Consider the following 25,550-nt stretch of genomic DNA (forward strand, 5'->3'; position numbering starts at 1 on the left):
GTCGGGATACCTCCCTTTATGTGGTGTTTAATAAAAATTTATATTTGAAAAAAAACAAAACAAATGGCCAAATCCCGAATACACTAGATTACCAAGAGTATCTGGACACCTACCTTTACACACACACACAATATTTAATGGCATCCCAGTCTTAGTCTGTAGGGTTCAATACTGAGTTGGCCCACCTTTTGCAGCGATACCAGCTTCAACTCTTCTGGAAAGACTGTCCACAAGGTTTAGGAGTGTGTTGTGTCTATGGCAATGTTTGACAATTCTTCCAGAAGCAAATTTGTGAGATCAGGCACTGATGGGATCGAGAAGGCCTAGCTCGTTCAAATTCATCCCAAAGGTGTTCTATTGGGTTGAAGTCAGGACTCTGTGCATGCCAGTCAAGTTCCTCCACCCCAAACGCGTTCACCCATGTAATTATGGACCTTGCTTTGTGCACTGGTCCAAATCATATAGTGAAGGGGGGATTATGGTTTTGAGTTGGTTTTCAGGGGTTGGGCTTGGCCCCTAAGTTTTCAGTGAAGGGCACTCTTAAGGTACCAGCATACCAAGACATTTTGGACAATTTCATGTTACCAACTTTGTGGGAACAGTTTGGGGATGGCCCCTTCATGTTCCAACATGACTGCACACCAGTGCACAAACAAGGTCCATGAAGATATGGATGAGCGAGTTTGGGGTGGAGGAACCTAACTGGCCTGCACAGTCCTGACCTCAACCTGATGGAACACCTTTGGGATGAATCAGTGTGGATACTGTAATCCAGGCCTTCTCGTCCACATCAGTGCCTGACCTCACAAATGCACTTCTGGAAGAATGGTGAAATATTCCCATAGATGCACTCCTAAACCTTGTGGACAGCCTTCCCAGAAGAGTTGAAGCTGTTATAGCTGCAAAGGTTTTTTCAACTCAATAATTAAGCCCTACAGACCAAGACGTTATTAAAGTTCATGTGCGTGTTAAGGCAGGCATCCCAATACTTTTGGTAATATAGTATATTTTGTCAGCCACTGTATTAAAGTAAAGGTGGTGGACATAGCTTTGAGGATGGCTTTGTATATTAAATGCACAGACTTTTTTAGGGAAGGAGGTAAAATGTCATTGGTTTTAAGTCATCTTATCAGCTGCTTGTGAAAGACAACCTTTGGCCACTTAAAGTATGATACTGATTTAAAAAGAAGTGCTGGGTAAATCACTAAATTCATCCGTACATAAAACTAATAACTAACTTAATTTCCAAAAAATCTGATCAAATCAAGTCCAGTTTAAAGCTTGAATAACTTATCTGCCTTCAACATTTATATAGAATCAAATTTTGAAAGCTTGCAGTATATTGTGAAACCTGAGTTTTTGGGGTTTTTTTTATTTTTTTTATGCTGTACACTTTGTGACCTTTATAAAATACAGGCAGGACAGAAAACGAAATCAAATCAAGTTTAGGTTTCTTCTGCAAAAAGGTTTCATTTTTATTTTTTTTCAGATTTTTTTTTTTCATAATGCAGTTCTGTATTTTGGATAACAACTGTTCCTAAAAGAGTTCTTTGTGTAAAGAATTTTAACCCAATGTTAAATCTATATTTTTTGCAGGTTTAAATGACCTTGCCGTTGAGATTGCAAATTCCCCTGGACCTTTCAGGAACACTGTTATGTCCAAGGCATCCCAGACCCACAAACTACGAAAACTGAGAGCCCCATCCAAGTGCCGAGAATGTGATAGCTTAGTGGTGTTTCATGGTGCTGAGTGTGAGGAGGTAAGAGTCCAGTAATTCTGGGCAGAAAATACAGGGATACAGCACATTGCTTCTCTTCTGGAGTTTTTTTTTTTTTTTTTTTATGTGTTTGCTGCACTTCCCGTCCCACCCAGGACTTATTTTCAGTACGCTTTAAGTCAATGATTACACAATTGTTATTATTAGCCATTGCATAGAGGAACAACAGCCCATTTAGTGTGTTTCTTTATTGTAGTGTTCCCTTGCTTGCCATAAGAAGTGCCTGGAAACATTGGCCATTCAGTGTGGACACAAAAAGCTTCATGGAAGACTTCATCTGTTTGGAGTGGAATTCACTCAAGCTGCTAAGAACACCCCTGATGGCATTCCTTTTATTATCAAGAAGTGCACCTCCGAAATAGAGAGTCGTGCTCTCACTATAAAGGTAGGCGCTTATCGGCATGTATTCCAGTTTGTTTACCCACTGCTATTCCATGTAGTATAAAGATACACACATTCAATTCAGGAATGTATATTGTTACAGCATGCGGTAAATGTGGTCTATTAGTGCACATGCCTTTCAACATCAAAAACTGGGATATTTAAAGTAACTGTCATAAGAGAAATACGGGAGCTGCCTTTACCAACTGCCTTTTAAAAAGTGTTTGTTACCTGTTTAGACTCTCTTAATTCAATATATTCTTAGCCACTGCCCCAGAACAAGTATATAGATCATATCTTGTGTTGTAAAGCGCTGCGCAAACTGTTGGCACTATGTAAAACCTATATAATAATCAGGAAAGTCATGGAAATGCCTTTATCTGCATACTTACATGTAGACAGCGAGTTAAAATATTGAAGTCAGAGAATCATGACGACAAGGGGGCAATTGGCAGTTTAGTAGGAGGTAGCAGTGGCAGTCTCCATTTTCTCTTACAATAGGTTTGTCTTAAAGTAAATCAAAGGCAAGACTTTTTTTTAGTTTTGGACAGAGTGGAGATGGATTAGAAGTTTAGAACACATCAATTTTTATTTGTCTGTGCCCCCGTTGCGGAGATACACCCTCTCTATTTGTTCTTTTTACCCTTATTATTGAAAGTAAAAGTTAAACAAAAAACCCAAATGTTGGGTTGTCCCCAGAAAAGTAATAGAGGAGAAGTCTTCCAATGGAGACACTAGTTTTGGAGATCTGGGGGTCTCCAAGGAATTCCTTTAATTTGCAGGGATTTCCTCTCGCTTCCTGTTTTGGCCTAGAGATAGGAAGAGAAGGTCAATCACTGCCTCCAACCACTTTGCATATTATTTTATATATATTGTGATTCTGTACTTGCCACATATGCTGCAGAAATCTCCCCCCACTGAGTCTGGCTGCATCAGTTTTAAGTGTGGGCAGCTGAAGCTGATGCCTGTTCACTTCCTGGATTTACACAGACGCACACCTCCATCTCTGCAGCTCTCATTGACCCTCTTCTGACTCGCCCCCTCCCTTCCTGGCAAAATCCCACAAGAGCGAGAGAGAGAGCAGTGCATGATGTCGTAAGCCTTTTTACTTTTATTTTTTTTTACAAATTACTTTAAATACAAAAATGATGATCACTTTTTATTGCTGTCACAAGGAATGTAAACATCCCTTGTGACAGGTACTCTTTATGGAAGGATCAGGGATCTAAAAGAGCCCACATCTCCCCTTTGCACTTAATGGCGATTCTGAATACTGGCATTTTTTTTTTAAATCTGACCCATTGGCAGCCGAGTAAACCAGAATTAACGTTGCTTCTGTGTGTTTACATAGACTGAAATTAAGCCATTTCCAGCTTTGTTTCAGTCTTGCTCTAGCCTGCAGAAGTGCTCGGGAAGAGCGGCGGGAGTGGGGGACGTCCTCTCCTGCCCCCTTGGGATAACAGCTGATCGGCTTTTAGCCACATCTGTTATCCCTAAAGAACCGAACGCCCGCTCTAAACGGTACCGGGGTGATGTCTGCAGCTGCAGGCATCATCCCTGTACAACCCCTTCATTCCAAGGCCGCATATGTGCGTACAGTCGGTGCTGAGGGGTTAAAAAAATCACCTGGCTTTTAGGAAAATACTCAAGACCTTCCTCTTTTAGCAGATGATCAAAGCTCGCCACAGCGCCTAGAGGCGATTCAGTTCACATTGTGCGCTATACAAGTATTTCATTCATTCAAAAATAACTTAATGTACCAACACCTTGGTTCTTTTCACACTGCTAATAGAAACTGTTGGTGGTAGGTTGAATTAATTAATTTGGTCTTTTAATCATTAAAAATGTTAAAATTTGCCTGAAAATCGCAGCCTTTGTGGCCAGTGAAAAATCAGATTTGCCTTGTTCGGTGCGATTTCTTGTAGGCGCACCTTCTATAGGGTAAAGCATGTACAATTCTTAAGAATCATACTGCAGCACATGAAAAACACTGAGCTTTAGAATCCAGCGTTATACTAAAAATAAGGGTAATCCTCCTTGCCTTATATGTGGAGTGATTTCTAGTAGGAGCTCTTTCCATAAGGTAAAGCATGTCAAATTCTTCTTCGGGGGTATACCTTCATGCCAAGAAAGACATGTTTTGGAGATTTTGAGCTTCAGACCTTGCTGATGGACCTGGAGCCAGCATTGGGGTGTCTCAAAGTGGTGGGCATCTAGAAAGGACGAGAACATTTCTTAACAGATAGAGGAAGAAGACCTTTCAGACTGTTTAGGCTTCTTCCTCAGAAGAGAAGTGCTTTTTCCACGGTAACGTCCTTGATGAACAGCATGGAGAATAAAACTAAAGAGATTTTGTCCTTCAAAGGCCATGCGGATCAGACACACCTTGAATGCAGGTTCAGCAGTCCAGCAGCACCCATCTGTACTGACATAATACCAATGTGATAAGCGGTGAAAGCCTCTGGCAGACCATCACAGCTGAAGTTTAAAGCTACAGCCATTTTCTTCATGCTTTCCATAATCAAGGGATCAATCGCAGCAGTGGTACGATCTCCTTTATGGGATTTTGATTGATCGTCCATTGTTTGGCACAGTAAAGCCACAGCCAAGACTGAGTGAAGAGCAGGATCTGCAAGTGAGAACAGTTTTAGAGAAGTCTTTTGAAGTCTTTTGAACTGCCTAACGGTTGGGTTCTTAAAGTAATACGCAACCTGCACTGGTATGGTAGTCACTCTAAGGTGAGACCAGGCTGCTGACGATCAAGCTGAATAGCAACAATGGAAAAGATGAGGTTTTGCAATGATGTGTTGAAGTCTTGATTGAGGAAGAAAAGTAAGAAAAAAAGTGCAGTCCTCCTGTAGGTGGCAGCATAACCTGAAAGTGAGATTTCCTGTGTCATTCCTTTGCAAGTGAAAGAAAAATGATTTATACAGATTTTTAAAAGTAATGTTCTACATTTAATATGTTAAGACTTACTTCGTTAGTTGGCCAAAATGTTTTTTGTACCGCCAATCACAGAACAGGTTGTTAGACTTCAGTTTGCTGTATCCAGAGCAGAGAAAGATGAAATTTGATTGGTTGTTGTGCACTTTTTTTGTTAAATAAGGCTGAATACATTTGAAATATCCATAGATGGTGTTTTGTGTGTGTTCGGTGAATGAAAGAAATGGTTTTGGCTTTTTTAGGAGCGGAAATAATTGGGACATCAGACATTTTAAGTCCACTTCTAAAAGATCTTCTACATCTGTAGCCTTTGTAATCTGTATGCGTATAGTTTGCCAAAGTGCTGCAGGTAGCCTGCTTATGGCCTTATTACCCTCTTTCCTAGGCCCAGTCTTTTGTTTTTGTGCTTAGCTCCAAAGTGTGTGGCCACATTTTTACAATTCCAACCGTTCTGCTTTGTATACTGCCACTATTTTAAAACCCTTCTTAATTAGAAAATGCTTTGGGCTTATTTTTGTTGGGCTTTTCTTCTCTTTGTACAGATATGTGCATATTTCCAAACTTAGAAAATATTTACCCTTTAGAAAACATGAAATTATATACCTGTGTACAGAACCAGGTGGTCAATTTTCTTGCTCATGTCTAAAGAGGTCGCTTTTGGACTTGACCACTTTTTGTTTGCTCTGGGGTAGGTGGAAAAAGTAGTTTCTATGCTGGATATTTTTCTCTTAATTTCTCGGTCCAAATAATGACATGAAATGTAGCAGCAGAACAAGAATCAACAGTGTTTGTCATATGATTACTTTAACTAGTTACACTGTTCAACACCCAGCAATTGAACTGATGTGTTCCCTGCAGTCTGCACTATGATATCCAGCTGTTTTTGTCAAAAAAAAAAAAGTGTGTGTGTATGTGTGTGTATATATATATATATATATATATATATATATATATATATATATATATATATATATATATATATATATATATATATTATAATATAAATTATTTATGGAGTAGGAGATTGCTAGAGAGAGCAGAGTGACCGAAGATGATTTCATTACTGTGCTGTTTCTCCATTCTCTGTCCAGTCGGAAGCTGTGGTGGGTCCAGGACAGTCTGGACTCTGAGGAAGTGGGTTGAATGATGCTGGCCATCAGACCAAGGGCATCTTGTAGTGAAAAAGAAGTACTGTGGGGCAAAGCTGTGGATTAAAAGTAATTTAATGCAGAAGATTTTATTTTCTAAAAGGGCTATTCCATTGTATTATTTTTGGCTGCATTTCCACTTTGTGTTTTTGTTTACGTAAATTGTACTTTTTATTTCCCAAACTTTTATTATATATTGATCAGTGATGCCTAAGTTTAAGAATAACTCAGTTTGTTAGAAAATAGTAAAAACATCATGTTTTACAGGGTATCTATCGTGTAAATGGAGCAAAGTCCAGAGTCGAGAAGCTGTGTCAAGCATTTGAAAATGGAAAAGACTTGGTGGAATTGTCCGATCTTTATGCTCATGACATAAGCAATGTTCTCAAGCTCTACCTCCGTCAGGTAAACAATCTCACTGGCTTAAGTGTATTGCTATACTGCTGTATACTTGTGTAAAGTTATTTTCATACTGTAAAAAATGTTCCTTAGTTTCTTTGCACAGGGTTATGTTGGGGTTGATTTTATATTTAAAATGTGTCGAGACATTTTACACATAAATGGAAATAAACATTTTAGTGCGGCCTCTACCTCATTATAATTCGGATCAGTGACACAAGTTTTTTGTTTCGGGCACCTTCATGCCATGTAACACTGTATACAAATTATTAGTATTTATTTTTTGAGACAAAAAGAGCTTTATTTTGGTCATATTTGATCACTTTTTTTTTTTTTCTTTTTTTTTTGCTGTATAAACAAAAAAGTACTGGAAGAAAAAAAAGTTTTTTTCTCTGTTTCTGTTATAACACTTTGCAAATAAATAATCTTCCTTCATAAATGTAGCCCAAAATGTATACTGCTACATTTCTTTGTTAGCAATAACCCAAATCAGTGTATATTATTTATTTAGTCTGTGTGAGTTAGTCTACAAACTATGGTACATAAGGTACCTGGGCTGCACACAGTGGCCCAGTACGATGTTTTGTGTTCCCCTGTGGTGTTTGGGCACAGCAAGTCACAGATCATGCTGCTCCACAGCCCCTAGGGGGCATGCACGAAGCACACAAGCGAGAGGATGTCATGTGACGTCAACCCAGGATAGCAGTACTCCCACTCAGCCTTATTACAATAGGCCAGGCGGGGGGTGGTTAAAATATGTTTAGCTTGATTTTAAAAATGTTGGCTTAAAAAGAGGTCAATCAAACATGAAATATTTTTTATTTATTGTTAATTTCTAGTAATAACAAAAAACAAATGAACTTGATCATTACAATGTAGCCCCAATGTAGTTTGTCTGTAGGGTGGTGCTGCTTAGGAGTCTCACAGTGGTGTAAGATGCCAATGAGTGAATAGAACCAATGTGAACTTACAAGTTTCAAGAGTTGTGGATTTTCAATAGCACAATTCCAAATATACACATGCCTGAATAAGTCAGTACAGTGACTAATTGCCTCTTTCCTCTCCCTCCCATAGCAAAAAAAGGTAAGTATAGTATGGTATAGCACAGGGGTGTCAAACTCAATTTCATTGTTGGCCGCATCAACATCATGGATGCCCTCGGAGGGCCGGTTGTATCTGTTAGACTATATAAATGTATCTACTTTTTACCATATTAAATAATTGCCTCTGCATTTCATTATTACTAGTTTTAGTAATAAGTTAAGTCTTAAGCTGTGAAAGGCAGGTGCAGACTAGTATAGAGCCTACTCGCAATCCTGTAGCAGATGATGCAAGGGAGGTTGTCACACCGCTGGTATCAGCAGCAAGAAACTTTATTGGAGACAGCTCAAACAGAACTTGGTTCTGGTGTGGTGTTCTGTCACAGCAGTCTCCAAAAGTTTTTGGCGGAAGATACCAGCGATGTGTGACCCTCCTTTTCAACTGAAATATAATTGTATTCTCATAATAATTAAAAGCAGATGGCTAGAGCACTCCACCTCCCTCAACAATCAGTCAAAAGTCCCCCACCCTCCCCTACATCACAGTGCACGTCCCTTACATTGTGTTGCTGCTGGGAAGAAGTTGGGGGTGGAGCTAGGAAGTAGAAAGTCAGGATGTGGACCAGGACCAGAGAAGGACTGGAGTCAGCTGTTAGTCTGCTAAATGCTGAAATGTGGGGGTGCTGCATCTACAGAGAGGTGCAGGATCTATTGGAAGTGTTGCTGCCGACTGCTGAGATGGGGGGTGGGTGTAGCAGGCACGAGCCTCTCAGTTGCTGCACGGGGAAACACATGATCTGGTGGAGGACTTCTGTTGTCCTGCCTGCTGAGTGGGGGCAAAGATGAGGTGGGGTGCCACAGCTACAGGAGATGTGCGAGGATCACATAGAATGGTCCACTGGCCTTGTGTTTTGACACGTAGTATTGTACAAATTGAAAACTTCCAACGTCCACTCAAACAATTGGAAAAAAGTAATAAAACTGACCTACGTTTGAGTAGGAAATATTTTATTCATCCATTGCAGAGCTTCTTTGTCATAAATAGGGCTATTCTTAAGAACACCCCAAAAGTGTTTTGTTTTATGAAGTCTGACCGTGTTTAAAATATCTTGTGTAAAAATATAAATCATATTTCTTTAGCTTCCAGAGCCTTTGATTTTGTTTCGCCTTTACAATGAGTTGATTGGATTAGCCAAAGAAAGTCAACGTGCCATCGATGAGGTTGACTGTAAAGCAGGCAGCCCTCCATTGAAGAGACAGCTATCTGGAGTCGAGATCAACAGGGTCATCCTCAAAATAAGAGACTTGCTGAAACAGCTACCACTGCCAAACTACAATACGTTACAGTTTTTGGTGGGACATCTACACAGGTAAAAAACTTACCAGATCAATAATCTCAGTTGTTGTGTAGAATACCCCTTGGATACATTACTATATCTATCGTAAGGTGTTCATGTCTTATTACCTTGGCCAACAGCATAAAAACAGAATATAAAATGTCAGTGCCTACTTTTATTTTTTATTTTTTTCCTTTTTTTGTCCCCTCTGAATGCTTTTGGATAAATTCAACAGTTGACGGGAAGGCAAGCACAACTTTGGATAGTGTATTCATTGACATATGGGGAATGAAAAGCTGAATCCCAGTTAATGATTAGGATGACCTTTTTAAACTCTTTGATAAATTTGGGAGCAGTTGCTTTAGCCGAAGACATCACCTTATTTGAACTCCTTTTCTACAGCCTTTAGTATCATTCAGATAGGCACTGAGACCCAGGTGTCTGTGCTGGGCTGTTTTTGTGCTGCATCTGCATCCACATCAGATCTGCGTGCAGGCAGTCCACGGAAGTGGTTTCAAACACAGCGGCTGTCACATTGCGACACGTGGGCAGATGCATGGATCTCTGCACCCGCTCCTGTCTGCATGTCAGATTTTGATATGCAACCATGTCCTCGCAGCCTCTGGGTCTGCATCCACGTCTAAGGGTTTCCTACATGCAGCTACAAGTTGGAAGCAAATGCAGCAAAAAGTAGCTTAACACAGAGGATGCGCCCACCTGAATAAGCCTATAAAGATCTTTGACCAGATACTTTACCTACTGAAGGCCAAAACTTAAATAACCCATAAAATAGTCTATTCCAAAAATATTTCCTTTCTTGCTCTTCAGTTAGTGTCTAAAGAAGAACTCTTAAGTCCCACTACCCATGTACTATAGCTAAAAACAATTTATGAAAAGAAGGAATTGACCACAAACCTTAAAGCTCAAAATGCAGTTTGTGCAGAAGCAAGAATCCAGTGGGTGGTGCATAAAAACATATTTATATATTTTTTTTAAATGTGTTTCCTTTAGACCCCTTTCACACCGGGGTGGTTTCCAGGCCCTTTAGCACTGGAAAATGCCTCTGCAATGCGCCTGAAAACCACCTCCCATTCATTCAAGTGTGACTTTTCACATTCGGGCGGTGCGCTTGCAGGACGTTCTGAAAAGTCCTGCAAGCAGCATTGTTGGGGCGGGTTGGAAGCACGGTTTTTAGCTCTCCCAAAATGCCCTGCCCATGGGAATGGATGGGCAGCACTTCGAGAAGCGCCGCAACACAGGAGTTTTTTACTCCTTCTTTGGGATCAAAAGCGCCCCGCTAGTGGCCGAAAATCGCTAAATGAGCGGCGCTACCACGAACGCGGCCGTGGCCCCAGTGTGAAAGGGGTCTTGGTGGTTGAGCTCAAGCTTCAGCCCAAAATTCAGAATCCCTAAAGCAAGCTCTCTATTTGAGAACAGTCTCTCCCAAGTGTGCGCTCATTAGCTTGAGTCAGACTTTTAGACTATTTCCAAATTTGCAAATGGCACACTGTTATGCTTGACATACTACTGTTTTTACCATCATTTTCTTTCATTCTTAAGCTGGCCATTCTTGATTCTTTTTTTTTTTTTTTGCTTGTTCAACCAGAAGTGAGGAAGCTCTCCTGCAGAGCTATTATCTTATAGCAAGGAAACTTCTCTGCCATCAGAATAAAATGATCAATGTTGCTGGCTATAGCTGGCGGCATTGATCATTCGACAAAAACCCGACAAGCTTGTTGTACACAAATCTGTTGATCGACTTGTGTGCAACCAGCCTGCCCATTCATATTTCAAAGCAGGGATCAGCTGAATTTTGATCCATGCATGGCTGACTTTAAAGAATTTCTTTCCCAACCTCTGATGTACTGTCTGTCCAGAAAGACATCTGTTGAAAGAGTAGATGTTTAAGAAAAATATTATCTGTTCACAGAGCAAGGTTAGATTTTCAGCCCCAGCCCATTCTGGAGGTGTTTTTACATTGGCTACTGGGCATTCTGCCTGTTTGAATTGCAATAAAGACAGGTCAGTCCGTTCCCACACACACTACAAGATGTGGTCATTGCACCGAGGCATAACATAACTGTTTTGCCTGTGAGGAATTTATCCCACAGCATAATTCTCAAATTTCCCTGCAGAATTTTCAAGCTAGGATTCACACATAAACTTAAGCTGTTGACCTATTTCAAAATCGAAGTATGTGCACATGTAAGCATAACAAATGTTGATTGTTGCAGTGATGTGTGGGTGTGATTGGAAGAAAGGGATTACAGAACTCACACCTTTTTCTACTTTTAACCTACTGAGCAGAAATCAAGCTGTGTGGTACATTCCAATGATTGGATTGCCTTAGAGATTAGTATTGCGCATGCACAATTGTTTAAGTGACAAAGGGGGTTATTTACTAAACCTGGAGACTGCAAAATCTGGTGCAAGTCTGACAGAAACCAATCGGCGCCCAGGTTTTATTGAATGAGCTGATTGGCTACCCATGCACAGCTGCACCAGATTTTGAACTCTTCAGTTTCAGTAAAATCTCGCTCACTGTGTTCCTAAACTTCCCAATTCAAGCGATCCCTGTAAAAGAATGGAAATATTTTTCCTGCTGCCCAAGCCACCAAACAGATCTGCTTAGAAGCAGTCCACAGGGAAACGGATATGAACTCCCGGGTCCCCCACAGCTCTAAGATCCCTTTCACACTTGAGGTGTTTTTCAGGCACTTTAGCGCTAAAAAAGGCGCCTGTAAAGCACATGAAAAATGCCTCATCTGCAGTCCCATTGTGAAAGCCCAAGTGCTTTCACACTGGGGCGCTGCACTGGCAGGACGTTAAGTCTTGCAAGCAGCATCTTTGGGACAGTGGAGGAGCGGTGTATACACTGCTCCTGCTAATTGAGTGCCTGCAAAGTGCTTTGGCAACGGCCCTATTAACCCTTTCCATGGCCGCTAGGGGGGTGAAAAGCACTGCTAAAACTAGCGGCATCTTACCGCTAACGCAGCCGCGGCTGTAGTGTGAAAGGGCCCTTAGTGGTTCTTTCTGCTAACCAGCACATCACCACTGTATACTGTAGTGACATGGAAATTGGCAGAAGAAGCCAGGGCGTTCTACAAAGGACCCAGAAAATTGGCAATCTAGTGTCCATTTGCCTGCACTCTTTGAGGGAAGGTTTCTACTGAGCATGAATTAAAGAGTAAGTATTTGTTTTTACAGGAATATCTTGCATTGGGAAGTTTAGTATAGTGGTATGCTTGCATTAAAATGTATGTATAGGGTTTTTTTTTTCCAACCTTGTAATCTGTGTCCCTGCTAAGGAGTTCTACCCTCACTGATATCTGACAGCTTGTCTATAAGTGGTGACTTTGGTGTGCTTACCACATCATGTTGTGTAATAGCATTGTCACCCCATCACAGAGCGTAGAAAAATATGCACTGGTACAGAAGGATCAACAAATTTGTGTGTCTTCAGGAATGTTTGGGACACACACGAGTCAACACTTATAAAGCTGCACAACATACAGGGGTTGGACAAAAATATGGAAACCCTACATGATTTGCAGTTGTGAAAGTGACAACACGATTTGCATTGAAAGTCGAAGTGATGTAACGTGGGACGGTAGACGGCATAAACTCCAAACTTACAAAAAAACACTAGACTTGCCAAACTGGGTTAGTAATTGCCGCAGCCTTGTTTATTAGTTTTCACAATTTAAACAATTACCAATTTGCCATAACTCTTTAAATCATTAATACTTTAAAATTGTAAACAAAATGTGTGGGATGCTCTTCAAATATCCCTCTGGCCACTGGCAAAGACCCCCCCCCCCCCCCCTCAGACTCCTGCTTAATTAGGGGTCCTGGGGATTTCTGGAATGTTCTGGGGGTCAGCTCACCTTCAATGACCTATCCTAGAAGACCTTCTAGAACATTCCCAATCAGCTGACCTTTTTTTGACCTATCACAACCCCCCCCCCCCATTGAAATCAATCACCATCCGATGAGGGAAAGGGGGGGCCTTAAACCAGGCTATTTCTCCACCCCCCCCCCACACTTTTGTCATGCACTGGTAGCAATACAGAGTCAGGCCAAAGACTGCTGAGTTTCAAAGAGGTAAATTGTGCCCGCTTAGCTGGTTCCTGTGTGACTGAAGTTGCCAATTTAATTTGCCGTTTCACAAGGTACAGTATCAAAGGTTATGATGGGATATGCAGTTTCTGGGAAAACGTTGTCTGATAAGCATAAACGCAGTTGATATGGTCAACTAGTATCAGATTCCATTATCCACCATCCAAGCCATCCATTTGTCAATTGCCAGGAGAATCGAGGCAGTCTTGGATGCCAAAAGTTGTCCACCACAATATTGCGTAAACATTTCGTTTTTTACCTGGTTTTCCATATTTTTTTGTCCAAACCCTTTAATTGTGCCTTTATACTTAAATATAGTTGCTCTGTAAAGTGAGCCTGTGCTTTGCTCAGTCCCAGTGTTACATATTCGACTTTCCTTTCCTCCTCCACCATGATATGCGGCCACCAGAAATACCCAATACTTCTGGGTATACAGGAGGATCTTTCGCTGCTCCTTCCTTCCACATCATAATACTGGTTCATAGTGATTGGTCCAGCATGGTTACACGTGTAGTATTTGCAGATATGTTGCTATGGTGTGGAAATTAAATGGTTTGCCTCCCTTAATGTTAACCCCTTCATGCCTAAGGGTAAAAGGAATATTCATGCCCAAGCATAATTTTGTAACTTTTTGGCACGTGTTGGTAAAATCGTATATATATTATGACAGCTACTTGGGCTTTCGATTTTGTGGTTATGGATATCTTTTTTTTTTTTTTTTTTTTTTTTTTTTATTATCAAAGGGAAAACTGCCCCAAAATAGTAGAAAAAAACGTTTTTATTTAGCTGTATATTTCTTGTTACTATCATAACCTACCATCAAAGAACAACCCACAATAAATTCTGCTTCTGACGATCGCAGCAATACCACATATGTTTGTTGTTTGTTGTTTGTACCTGTAGTACAGCTCAGAGACAATAGTGCACATTTTGTTTTTTTTGTGTTGCCTAAAACACACTGGGATTTATTTACTAAAGGCAAATCCACTTTGCACTGAAAGTGCACTTGGAAGTAAAGTCACTGTAGATCCAAGGGGGATATGCAAGGAAAATAAAAAAAAAAAGCAGCATTTTAGCTTGCACGTGATTGGATGATAAAATCAGCAGAGCTTCCACTCATTTCAGATCTACCCCTTAGATTTAGAGCGACTGCACTTCCAAGTGCACTTGCAGAGCAAAGTGGATTTACCTTTTCGTAAATAACCCCCACTGATACAAATTTAAAAACAAGAAAACCTAAATAAATCCTGCCCAAAATATACTGATCCTGACCTTTACATTTGGCCCAAACACTAACCCTGGCACTGGCTTAGATTAAACCTTGACCTAGGTATTTCTTTTTTTACAGTTTTTTTTTTCGTTGCAAGGAGAGAGAAAGATGTAATGTATCTTTCCTCTACATTCACAGAGTGAGAAACACAGGGGTGGGCTGCACAGTAACTGATTACTGTGGTAGCCAGACAGGCTACCACAGCGATCAGGTGAACCCAGAGTCAGGAGTTCTGGGTCCCGATCATTACTATGGGACCCATGGCTCTCAATGGGACCCCAGTCTCTGTACTGGGAGCACGCTGTGCGATGCGCTCCCAGCACAAAGACATATTCCCAGATATGCGGCCCATGGTAAAAAGTCCAGTCCAGTGAGCCGCATATACAGTTGTGCTCATAAGTTTACATACCCTGGCAGAATTTATGATTTCTTGGCCATTTTTCAGAGAATATGAAGAAAAAAAAAATTCACTCATGGTTAGTGTTTGGCTGAAGCCATTTGTTTTATCAGTCAACTGTGTTTACTCTTTTTAAATCACAACAGAAACTACCCAAATGACCCTCATAATAAGTTTACATACCCTGGTGATTTTGGCCTGATAACATGCACACAAGTTGACACAAAGGGGTCAATGAGTTTGTGGACTTCTGACAAACCCTTGCATCTTTCATCCAGTGCTGCACTGACAATTCTGGATTCTGAGTCATGGGGAAACCAAAAGCATTGTCAAAGGATTAGTGGGAAAAGGTAGTTGAACTGTATAAAACGGGAAAGGGATATCAAAAGATATCCAAGGAATTGAGAATGCCAATCAGCAGTGTTCAAACTCTAATCAAGAAGAGGAAAATTAGGGGTTCTGTGAAAACCAAACCACGGACCAAATAAATTTTCAGCTACAACTGCCAGGAAAATTGTTCAGGATGCAAAGAAAAACCGACAAATAACTTCAGGTGAAATACAGGACTCTCTGAAAACATGCGGTGTGCCTGTTTCAAGATCCACAATAAGGGAGGCACTTGGAAGATGGGCTGCATGGTCGAGTCACCAGAAGAAAGCCATTACTACACAAATGCCACAAAGTATCCCGCTTACAATGCGCCAAACAGCACAAAGACTAGCCTCAAACCTTCTGGCACAAAGTCATTTTGAACGATGAGACCAAAATTTAGCTTTTTGGCCACAACCATAAACACTACATTTGGAGAGGAGTCAACGAGGCCTATGATGAAAGGTGCACCATTACTACTGTGAAGCACGGCGGTAGATTTCTGATGTTTTGGGGATGTGTGAGCTACAAAGGCACAGGAAATTTGGTCAAAATTAATTGCAAGATGAATGCAGTATGTTTTCAAAAAATACTGGAGGAACATTTGAATTCATCAGCCAGGAATATGCGCATGGTACGTACTTGGACATTCCAACATGACAATGATCCAAAACACAAGGCCAAGTCGACCTGTAATTCGCTACAGCAGAATAAAGTGAAGGTTCTGGAGTGGCCATCTCAGTCTCCTGACCTCAATATCATTTAGCCACTCTGGGGAGATCTCAAACGTGCAGTTAATGCAAGACCACCCAGGAATTTACAGGAACTGGAGGCTTTTTGCTTAGAGTAATGGGCAGCGTTACCATCTGAGAAGATAGAGCTTCATCCACAAATACCACAAAAGACTTCAAGCTGTTATTGATATTAAAGGGGTCAATACACGGTATTGAGAACTGGGGTATGTAAACTTTTGATCAGGATCATTTGGGTAGTTTATGTTGTCATTATGATTTAAAAAGAGTAAACATAGTTGATAATAAATGGCTTCAGCCAAACACTAACCATGAGTGAAAAAAAAGTATGTGTTATCATTCATATTCTCTGAAAAATGGTCAAGAAGTCATAAATACTGCCAGGGTATGTAAACTTATGAGCACAACTGTTTATGTTCTGTCGGCATGATGGTGTTAACTGCTTTTGCAAAAGATGCTTAATTAGAGATTTGGGGTGTAGCTAGCATAAATGTTAAGATTGTCAGGGGTCAAAAGAGGTTTAGTTTATATTTGTAATTCAGTCTGGAGTACAATAATCTAAAAGTTTTACCTTCTTGTAGGGTGACTGAAGAAGTGGAAGAAAATAAAATGACTGCCAGTAACCTGGGTATAATATTTGGACCCACGCTAATTAGGCCACGTCAGACTGACGCCACCATTTCACTGTCCTCTCTTGTGGACTATCCATATCAGGCGCGTATTGTGGAACTGCTTATTACATACTATGATAAAATATTTGATATGTCCCGCGAGATGGTTAATCCTGAAAAGCTTGTTCTGACAGAGGACAGGGAACTACAGCAGATTCGCAAGTCACAGTCATTGCCAGTTGGCAACGAGGTAGGTGTTCTGTTAATTCATTCAAATGTAACATTATCAAATTAGAGACTTTGCTTGTTTCACTCTATACATCCCACCCAGCCACCTTTTCCTCATAAGACAGCCCTGAAGTTGCACCCCAGAGGGGCAGAGCTTGCAAGAATATTTACAGGTGTTCTTCGTGGATTTGTAAATGTTTAAAACAGGGTGGGCAAAGTTTAAATTATATCAGGGTGTTATGTGTATTAATATAATTGATCAGTCTTTAAGAGTGTGACCTTACACAATATTTCTATGCCTTTTGTAGAACATTGTAGTTTCAAAACGTACCAGCTCCCTGGATGAGAATTCATTTGACTTTAAAGGCGTGGAGGAGCAAGAGAGCAGAAATCATAGTATGAGCATAGTGGAAGAGAATGGTAAGTTTTCACTGTGGTCATAGCAACATCACTTTACAAAGGTGTCCTTTTACTGAAGTGCAAACAACTTCATCTTGGGGGCATTTATTTGTGTATGAAGGATAAACAGTTTTACCACCTGTAAGTAAAAGGTTTCTCGGTTGAAATTTTAAGTCAGTCTATTATGTGGGTGGCCACAGCACTAGCAGTATATTTCTGCTTCATTGAAAATATACCTCGCTTTTCTTTCTGCTTTTGTTCTCATCCTATTTTCTCATCCTCCTATTTGATATTTAATCTGAGCACACGTTTCCATGCTGAGCTTACACAATTACAATACAAAAATACAATTGCTAGTATCCCTATATATGTTTTATATTTGCTTTTGGTTCATATATTAATACATGATCTGGTTGTTTGAGATGCCCCGTTTTATTGGTTAATGGCAACTCATGCATTCCATATGATTTAAAATCTTTTCTTCTTTGCATGTTTATATATTAAAAAAAAATGTAGGTTAAAAAAAGATTTGTACCCAGAAAGGTGGCTAAAAATGTAATTTAAATTAAATGGTAGGGCTTCCATATGACAAAAGACAAACTTAAAGCGGAGGTTTACTTCCCTAAGACAAACTTAAAGCGCAGGTTCACACAAAAAAATTAAATTGCTGCTTTTCGGAAACCCTCCCCCTCTCCGGTGTCACATTTGGCACCTTTCAGAGGGGAGGGGGGTGCAGATACCTTTCTAAGACAGGTATTTGCACCTACTTCCAGGCATAGACTCCCACGGGAGTCTATGCCTCTTCCTGTCCCGCCGATCTGTCTGCTGGGGGACACACGGGTCCCAGAGACAGCAGGGACCATTCGGAATGCGCTGTGCTACTCGCACATGTGCATTAGGTAATCGGGAAGTGAAGTAGCAAGGCTTCATTTCCTGATTCCCATACCAAAGATGGAGGCGGCAGCAGCCGAGGAACAGTTTGGCCTCGGGTGCCAACATCGCTGGACGCTGGGACAGGTGAGTGTCCTTATTTTGAAAGTCAGCAGCTGCAGTATTTTTTGTAGCTGCTGACTTAAAAAAAATAAAATAAAATTTTGCGGGATTCCTGCTTTAACGCTGGAATGGAAAGGGTAGAGTTTTTTTTTTTGTTTTTGTTTTTTTGTTGTGGTAGATTGTGAGCTATAAACTTTTGTAATCTGATTCTTCCAGAACACAACTCGTGTGATCATGAAGAGGAATTGCACCACAATTCCTCCTCTGAGGCAGCAAGTCCCGTGTTACAAGGTTCAGAGGAGCAAGGTGAGCTGCCTTTTTGTTTCTGCAAAAAAGACACCAGCTTAGTAATCGAGAATATCTTATGCAATTTTTTTACTTTCATAAGGTGGTTCCACTGTATGAAGCACATTTTGATGTTATATAAATTAATGTGCACCAACATGTACCAATGTATGCGTTAAGTTGTCTTTCATTTGCATTTAAAGTGATTATAAAGTCACATAGTGACTTTTCATGTATCCCCTCTGGATTATGCTGGCATTAACTACCGTGTATGTTTGTTTTTCTAAAATGAAAACGCTAAATACCCTTTACCAAACACTGCAGTTGTTCACTTAATCCCCCTCCACTCTTCTTCCCTGATCTATGGAGAGAACGGGAGATGCCGGGATTCACCTGTGACGTCAGCCATCCAGCAGAGGGGGATCACGTGACCAAACAGTGGCGGTATGGGAAAAGGTGTTTAAAAACAAATACACACTTGTTAATAGCAGCATAATTCAGAGGCCATACATGTAAATTTGCTGCATATTGCAGCTGAATGGTCGGCGGAAGGGACAACGAGGTGAGCTGGGTTCGTGCTGACCGGGCGAGAGGGGGGGGGAGGGGAAATGACTCCCCGCAGACCAGCAGGTTGACAGAGGCACGTAACCTGATCATGGTAATCCTGGTTTAGCAGCCATGTTTACCGTGGTCAGCACAGACAGGAGGACACAGGAACAGGCAAGTTCAACCAGGTATTTTACAGGTATTTTACAAAATGGGAAGGGAGAAATTACACAGCACAAGCACTGTGCTAAAGATCATAAAAGAACAGGATATTTGTTTTTGTTTTTAGGGTTACAACCACTTTAATCTTGAGCAGTACTATATTTAGTTTCCTTGACAAGGTGGTCCTCTTGATGATGTGGCGTACTCACTGACACTGTGCAAAGACCTCCTTTAAACATTTGTTAAAAGGGGGATAGGCACAGACTGAATGCCACTCTACCTTTGGTTTTTAAAGGAGGTATTATGAGGAGTCATATGAATCAAAAGTGGCCAGCAAAGTGTTTCTTTGAATTTGCACTGCCCAAAAGCATTGCATGCAAAATGTCACAAAATGCTTATTGTCATTATTCCTTCCCACCAGGAGAGCAATGATAACAGGCATGTTTGTCGTGTAGAGTATCTAGTAAATCAGTCTCATTCTCTTCTACCTGTTAGCCTCCTTTTTAGTTTTATTTGTTTTTATAGAGACTCACTAGGTTTATGAATCCGAGTTCCCAGCTCCACCCTTCTGCAATCATTGCATGGAGTATGCAGCATTTTAAGTGCGCCTATGTCTCCTTTTTGTTTTTAAAGGTGGGTGGTAAACCAGGAATTGCAGCGAGGACATTGGAGTTTCATAGTATAGGAAGCCAGTGTGTGACTGAGCCCATTAGAATCCTGGAATTAATATATCCACTCTGGGTTGACTTTTCCTTTTAACCTCTTCACATGGGCGCTTCCCAACACTTTAAGAGGTTTATGACCCCAGGAGGTGGGGCGGAGCTTAAGATCACAATTGGCTGTCACTGCGATCACGTGGTCTGAAAACTCCCACAAGGTCACAAGGAGCAATCAGAAGCTTTCAGTTAGGCGACTGGAACTGTGCCGGGAGCACGCAGCGCACGTGTATTGGCAGCAATTCACGTAATTATGCGGCCCCTCAGGGCTAAGTGCAAGGCGCTGAGAGGCCCCATATTTGCCCAGAGCTCGACAAACCCCAGGCGCCAGGTCGCATTTGCGACTAGAATTAGCGACCTGGGGCAGCACAGCTGGGGGGGTATCCTGTCTCCGTGCACACCCCCCCTCCCCGGCGTGATCGCGTTGGGCCGGTAATTGAGGCCGCGGCTTTGAGGCCTTCTGTGGTCCTATGCTTCCTTCTGGAATCTGGCGCCCTCTTGTGGTGGCCGTTGGTATGACAACCAGCAACGCTAATGGAGCTTCCCCTGCCTGTTTTCACTGCCCGCCCATCTCCTTCCCTTTACTTAGAAACCCTAAACATTATATATATTTTTTATTCTAACACATAGAGCAGGGGTCATCAACCCCCGGTCCCCGGCCCACTACCGGGCCGTGGCCCTTCTGCAGGTGGGCCGCCGGTGCGGGCGGCCGCAAGACACATGCTGGGCTACGGGTATTAAAGCGGTGGATGGAAGAAGCGAGCGAGCGGGCTTGCAAGCAGAGATGATCTCTCTCTCCGCCCCCTCTGCATCACCTGTCTTCCGCCCTCAAAGCCAGTCTGTGTTGGAGGTGCAACGGGGAGCAGAGAGATGACATCATCTCATACTGCCTGCCTGCATCGCCGCTCTCCCCTGGCTCCTCGTGTGTGAAAACTTATGCTGATTCCTTGTTCAGCGGCGCAGATTGCCTGCCCCCCAGACAGCTAATCAGGGGTGGCAGAAGGGTGGAGCCAGAGACTGAGAGCCGAAGGAGTCCCGGACCCCCCCTCTGCCAGATGAGACCAGCTGCAGCATGAGTAGAGAGACACCCTTCAACATCCAGAGGGGCGATCCCACAGAGATGTGACATCATCAATGACAGGTGAGCTGTGTGTGGGAGTACAGGTGAGGTGTGCTGGGACCTGTAGTTCACCCCCTCAGCTGTCTGCCTGACATACCACAAGGGGCGCTCCACTCACTCCGCATCTGGTGACAGGCAACGTGGCAGGTGGCAATCCACATCTTGTGGCAGGCAGTGTGGCAAGTGACATTCCGCTTCTAGTGACAGGCAGCGTGGCAAGTGACTATGCACATCTAGTAGCAGGCGACAGTAGTAAGTGACACACTCAAGGCTCCCACTGATTCTACAGTATGGCGAGTTGAACTATTTCATTTATTACTGCAATGTAATAATAGAAATAATACTGTTCAATCACCCTGACACCATATCAAGCATGGTGCCGTGATGATTGAATCACTAACACCAGCCATTGCCCGTGAAAAATCGCCACCCCCCGGGCCTTGGCACAATTTTCATCCACACCACTGACCTAGAGAATAAAATGGCGGTCGTTGCAATACTGTCTGTCACACCGTATTTGCACAGCGGACTTACAAGCACACTTTTTTGGGGCGAAAAAATAAGACAACAGTAAAGTTAGCCCAATTTTTTTTTATATTGTGAAAGATAATGCTACGCTGAGTAAATTGATGCCCAAGATGTCACACTTCAAAATTGCACCCGCTCATGGAATAGCGACAAATTTTTACCCTTAAAAATCTCCATAGGTGACTTTTAAAAAAAATTCTACAAGTTGCATGTTTTGAGTTACAGAGGAGGTCTAGATCCGGAATTATTGCTCTAGCTCTACCGATCGTGGTGATACCTCACATGTGTGCTTTGAACACCGTTTTCATATGCGGGCGCTACTCACGTATGCGTTCGCTTCTGCACGTGAGCTTGGTGGGACAGGGCGCGTTTAAAATGATTTTTTTTCTAATTTATTTTAACTTTAATTTTTAATTTTTTCACTGTTCTTTTAAAAAAAATGGTGTCACTTTTATTCCTATTACAAGGAATGTAAAAATCCCTTGTAATTGAAAAAAGCATGACAGGTCCTCTTAAATATGAGATCTGGGGTCAGAGAGACCTCACATCTCATATTTACATTAAAATGTCATTTAAAAAAAAATTTAATTTGAAAAAAATAAAATAAAATATCACTTTAAGAGCTATGGGCGATGACTTGGAGACAGGTGGGGGGCCATCTTCCCCTCACTTGTCTCCATGTCAGGCCAGGGAGACGTCTGGATCGCCATTACCGACCTGGCTGCTAACTTTTTTTTAGCTGGCTCCTAGATTCCAAGGAAATTTGTCAAGCCCTGTATTTGCGTATTTGCGGCCCATGCAGTTAAGCTATTAATGCAGAGCAGATGCTGATTTTCACTATGACTACATTTTCACCTCCTCGTTCCTTAACGCGTAGAGAGATGAGCAGATTTATAGGGTTTCATCACACATTCCCGAAATGCACGAAAAAAGCATTTCACGCGTGTGGTGTCATTCGTTGATACTGGCACTTCAAACACGGCTAGCAAACCTCACATCAAAAAGGTACAGGAGCTTCTTTGCTCTGTTTGCCTTACAGAGAGCAGCCCATTAAAGAGAATGGACTGCCCTAGGAACATTACACGCAAACTCGTGCAGGAACGCCTACGCCACGCTAGTTGTGAATGGGGCCATAATATCAAAACTCCCATGGTTTCATTATATAGATCCTTGGATGTCTTCTCCAAAATAATTAAACCTGATTGATTGCTTTGTGTTCCAGCACACCATTACTCTTGGCACCATGATCTTCAGTGATCCTATTTGTAAATATGTGCACCTAATGGGAGGTACTGGTCACCAGGATAGAAAATAGAGTATTCAGAAGAAAGTATACAGAGCATCCACAAAACTCTAGAAAGAATGCTGTTGCAAAACAGAAATAAAGTAGTTTTCCACTGATGTAACAAGTTCAGCATTGTTCTTTTTAAACACTTGTTAATATTTACCTAATATAAGCTTTTCATTGCTTGGATACTAGTCATTTAAAAGTCAGTCTAATAAACAGGCAATAAGTGGTTATGACAAAACAAACACATAACAAGCCAAGCAAATGTTTGAGGAGAGATCACCTTTCACCATGATGAAACAGTTAATACCGTCATTGATCTAACTCGCTATGATGTGAGTTTAAAACCTCAATTAAATCTTATGGAGGTTAAAGCAGAACTGAACCTACCAATTTAACTGTTTACTAAAATGGCTAGATTCAAGACATGCTGTGAATGATAACTGTCCAAGTACTTATGTTCATGGACAAAATCGCTGGTGTCCTAACTGATCACACACATTTCCCAACTTGCCTGACTATGTAACTATAATGCCGCGTACACATGGTCGGATTTTCAGATGGGAAATGTTCGATGTGAGCTTGTTGTCGGAAAATCCGACTGTGTGTATGCTCCATTGAACATTTGCTGTCGAATTTTCCGCAAACAAATGTTTGAGAACAGGTTCTCAAATTTTCCGACAACAAAACTTGTTGTCGGAAAGTCGGATTGTGTGTACACAAGTCCGCCGCACAAAAGTCCTGCCATGTTCTGAATCAAACGGGAGGAGCCGCACTGGCTATTGAACTTCCCTTTTCTTGGCTCGGCATACGTGTTGTAGGTCACTGCATTCTCACGTTCTAAATTTTGGGCTAACATTTGTGTGACCTTGTATGTAAGACAAGTTTGAGCCAACTTCCTTCGGAAAAAAAATCCACAGTTTTGTTGTTGGAAAATCTGATCATGTGTACGGGGCAAAAGACAATAATGAATTTGTTTAAATGGAGGGAATTTTTTTGGTAAATGCATATAACAGGTTATATATGTGTTGCTATAAAGCAGCGTTTCTCAGCCATGGGGACATTTGGAAATATTTTACTCCTGCCTGTCAAAAGATTTTTCGGTTAAGAGCTTAAATATTTAGCAAGTACTATAACCAATATAAAGCAAGTCAGGGCCAGTATGGTTATAGGTTTCTTTAAAGAAATGGTTTATCAGGAGGTTTTACATATACAGTACAAGAAAAAAGATCAGCTCCATGGAAATCTTCTTGGTGAGTGTTAATGTTTCCAAAACGTTTTGTCGAAGTATAATTTCCAATTGTATATGTTATAAGATATATAGCCTGTCAGGTGTTGGTAAAACGGGCTACAGGGGACCTGTAGTCTGCTACTAAACCAGTTCAAGTGCACTGTAGAGCCTTTTTTAACAGAAGGTATTTGCATGTCTCGCTTACCTTACAGACTAAAAAAATAAGAGGCTTATTCTTCATTTTAACTCTGGCAACCTGCAAAATCTGGTTTAAGAAGCCTGCTAACACTCTAAGCATGAAGGTGTGCTCACAATTTCTAGAGTAGTGGTGCTTTTGTTAATCCTCATGGAGCCCTGGATAGTTTGCCCTTCAGGTGTATAGATGCAGAGTGTGTTATTTCAGGAAAACAAACTGTACATTCATGTCCAGCTCCCTCTTCAACTTCTTACCTTCAACCTTTGTGTCACCTCACAGATTAGCAAACCTTCCTCTGTCCTTTTAGGATCTCTTTTGGACCAAGGTTTTATTTCTAACGCCTATGTTCGATTGCTCTCAAGAGTTGTATTTCATCCAGGTTACTGTTCTCTTTCCCAAAGGAAAATCTCCCTACTTTGAGGCCTGTTCATCCAAACATTTTGCCTGGTATAAACCAGATTTACAATTCCCTTCCTTTTATAAGAGGGATTTTCTGGTTTCTTTAGTCAGCTAGAACACAAACTTACAGGTTCCCCTTGGTCTTCTCAAGGGTGCTCATGCCCAGTGTTGGCCTTAGTGCATTCCCATGGTATCCCCTATTGTGGAAAACTGTGGTGGAAACAGTTGGCACAGGATTTATTGGACAAACCTGTCTGATTTGCTACAGGTCTCAACAATTTGGTCAAATCTTGAATCTTTAGAAATCGGTGCTCATTACCTGTGCACAGCTTTGACCGTATTGTTTCTTCTGTAAGAGCGTTATGTCCTTGTCCTTCAGTTCATGAGTTACCTGTCTCCCAGGTGTTATGTGAGAGTTTTGGGTCTGATCTCTCCTCATACTGTCTCAACTCTGCACTTTGCTTTTGTAAACCAAGTTGACTGTGTTTCTCAGCAGGTCAAATTGCCTGCCCTGTGGACCAGGTAGTTTGTGATCCAATTGATCAGCCTTCCATCTCCAGAAACTGTAATGTCTTCCCTTTCCACCCTCTAGAAGATCTTATGATAGGATAACTTTGTCTCCTATTCTCCAGTCACGTGTCTTGGAACTTTTGTAGAGTTTCAGAAAATGTGGTACCTTTTTACATTGCTGGATCATCCCCTTGGTAGGTCACCTGATTTGGATCCAGTTGGATAGCTCTATGGCTGTGATTTGCTTGATTTACACTTTAAAAGTCAACACAACATGAAATGTCAGTAAATTTACTGGCGGTTGGCAGCCCTGCCGGGTACTAACATTTATAGGTAAAGTTGATCCAGGGAATATCCGATTGCCTCTCAGGGATCTGGAAGGAATTTGTTCCTCTGTTTGGAGCA

The 25,550-nt window shown here is 41.5% G+C and overlaps 1 protein-coding gene across 4 annotated transcripts in view; it reads left to right on the forward strand.

Moving 5' to 3' along the window:
- Positions 1-25,550, forward strand: part of ARHGAP29 (Rho GTPase activating protein 29) — a 216,350-nt gene that overhangs the window by 182,395 nt on the left and 8,405 nt on the right. For all 4 annotated transcript variants that reach the window (XM_077452882.1, XM_077452883.1, XM_077452884.1 and 1 more), the window contains 7 exons: positions 1,597-1,760; positions 1,975-2,163; positions 6,518-6,655; positions 8,830-9,059; positions 16,515-16,794; positions 17,081-17,192; positions 18,381-18,470. In XM_077452882.1, the coding sequence (XP_077309008.1) occupies positions 1,597-1,760; positions 1,975-2,163; positions 6,518-6,655; positions 8,830-9,059; positions 16,515-16,794; positions 17,081-17,192; positions 18,381-18,470 (1,203 nt within the window). The remainder of the gene's footprint in view (positions 1-1,596; positions 1,761-1,974; positions 2,164-6,517; positions 6,656-8,829; positions 9,060-16,514; positions 16,795-17,080; positions 17,193-18,380; positions 18,471-25,550) is intronic.

This window comes from Lithobates pipiens, unplaced genomic scaffold, assembly GCF_037356315.1.
Source record: "Lithobates pipiens isolate NorthernLeopardFrog02 unplaced genomic scaffold, aLitPip1_a1.2 Scaffold_23, whole genome shotgun sequence".
Classification (NCBI taxonomy): Eukaryota; Metazoa; Chordata; class Amphibia; order Anura; family Ranidae; genus Lithobates; species Lithobates pipiens.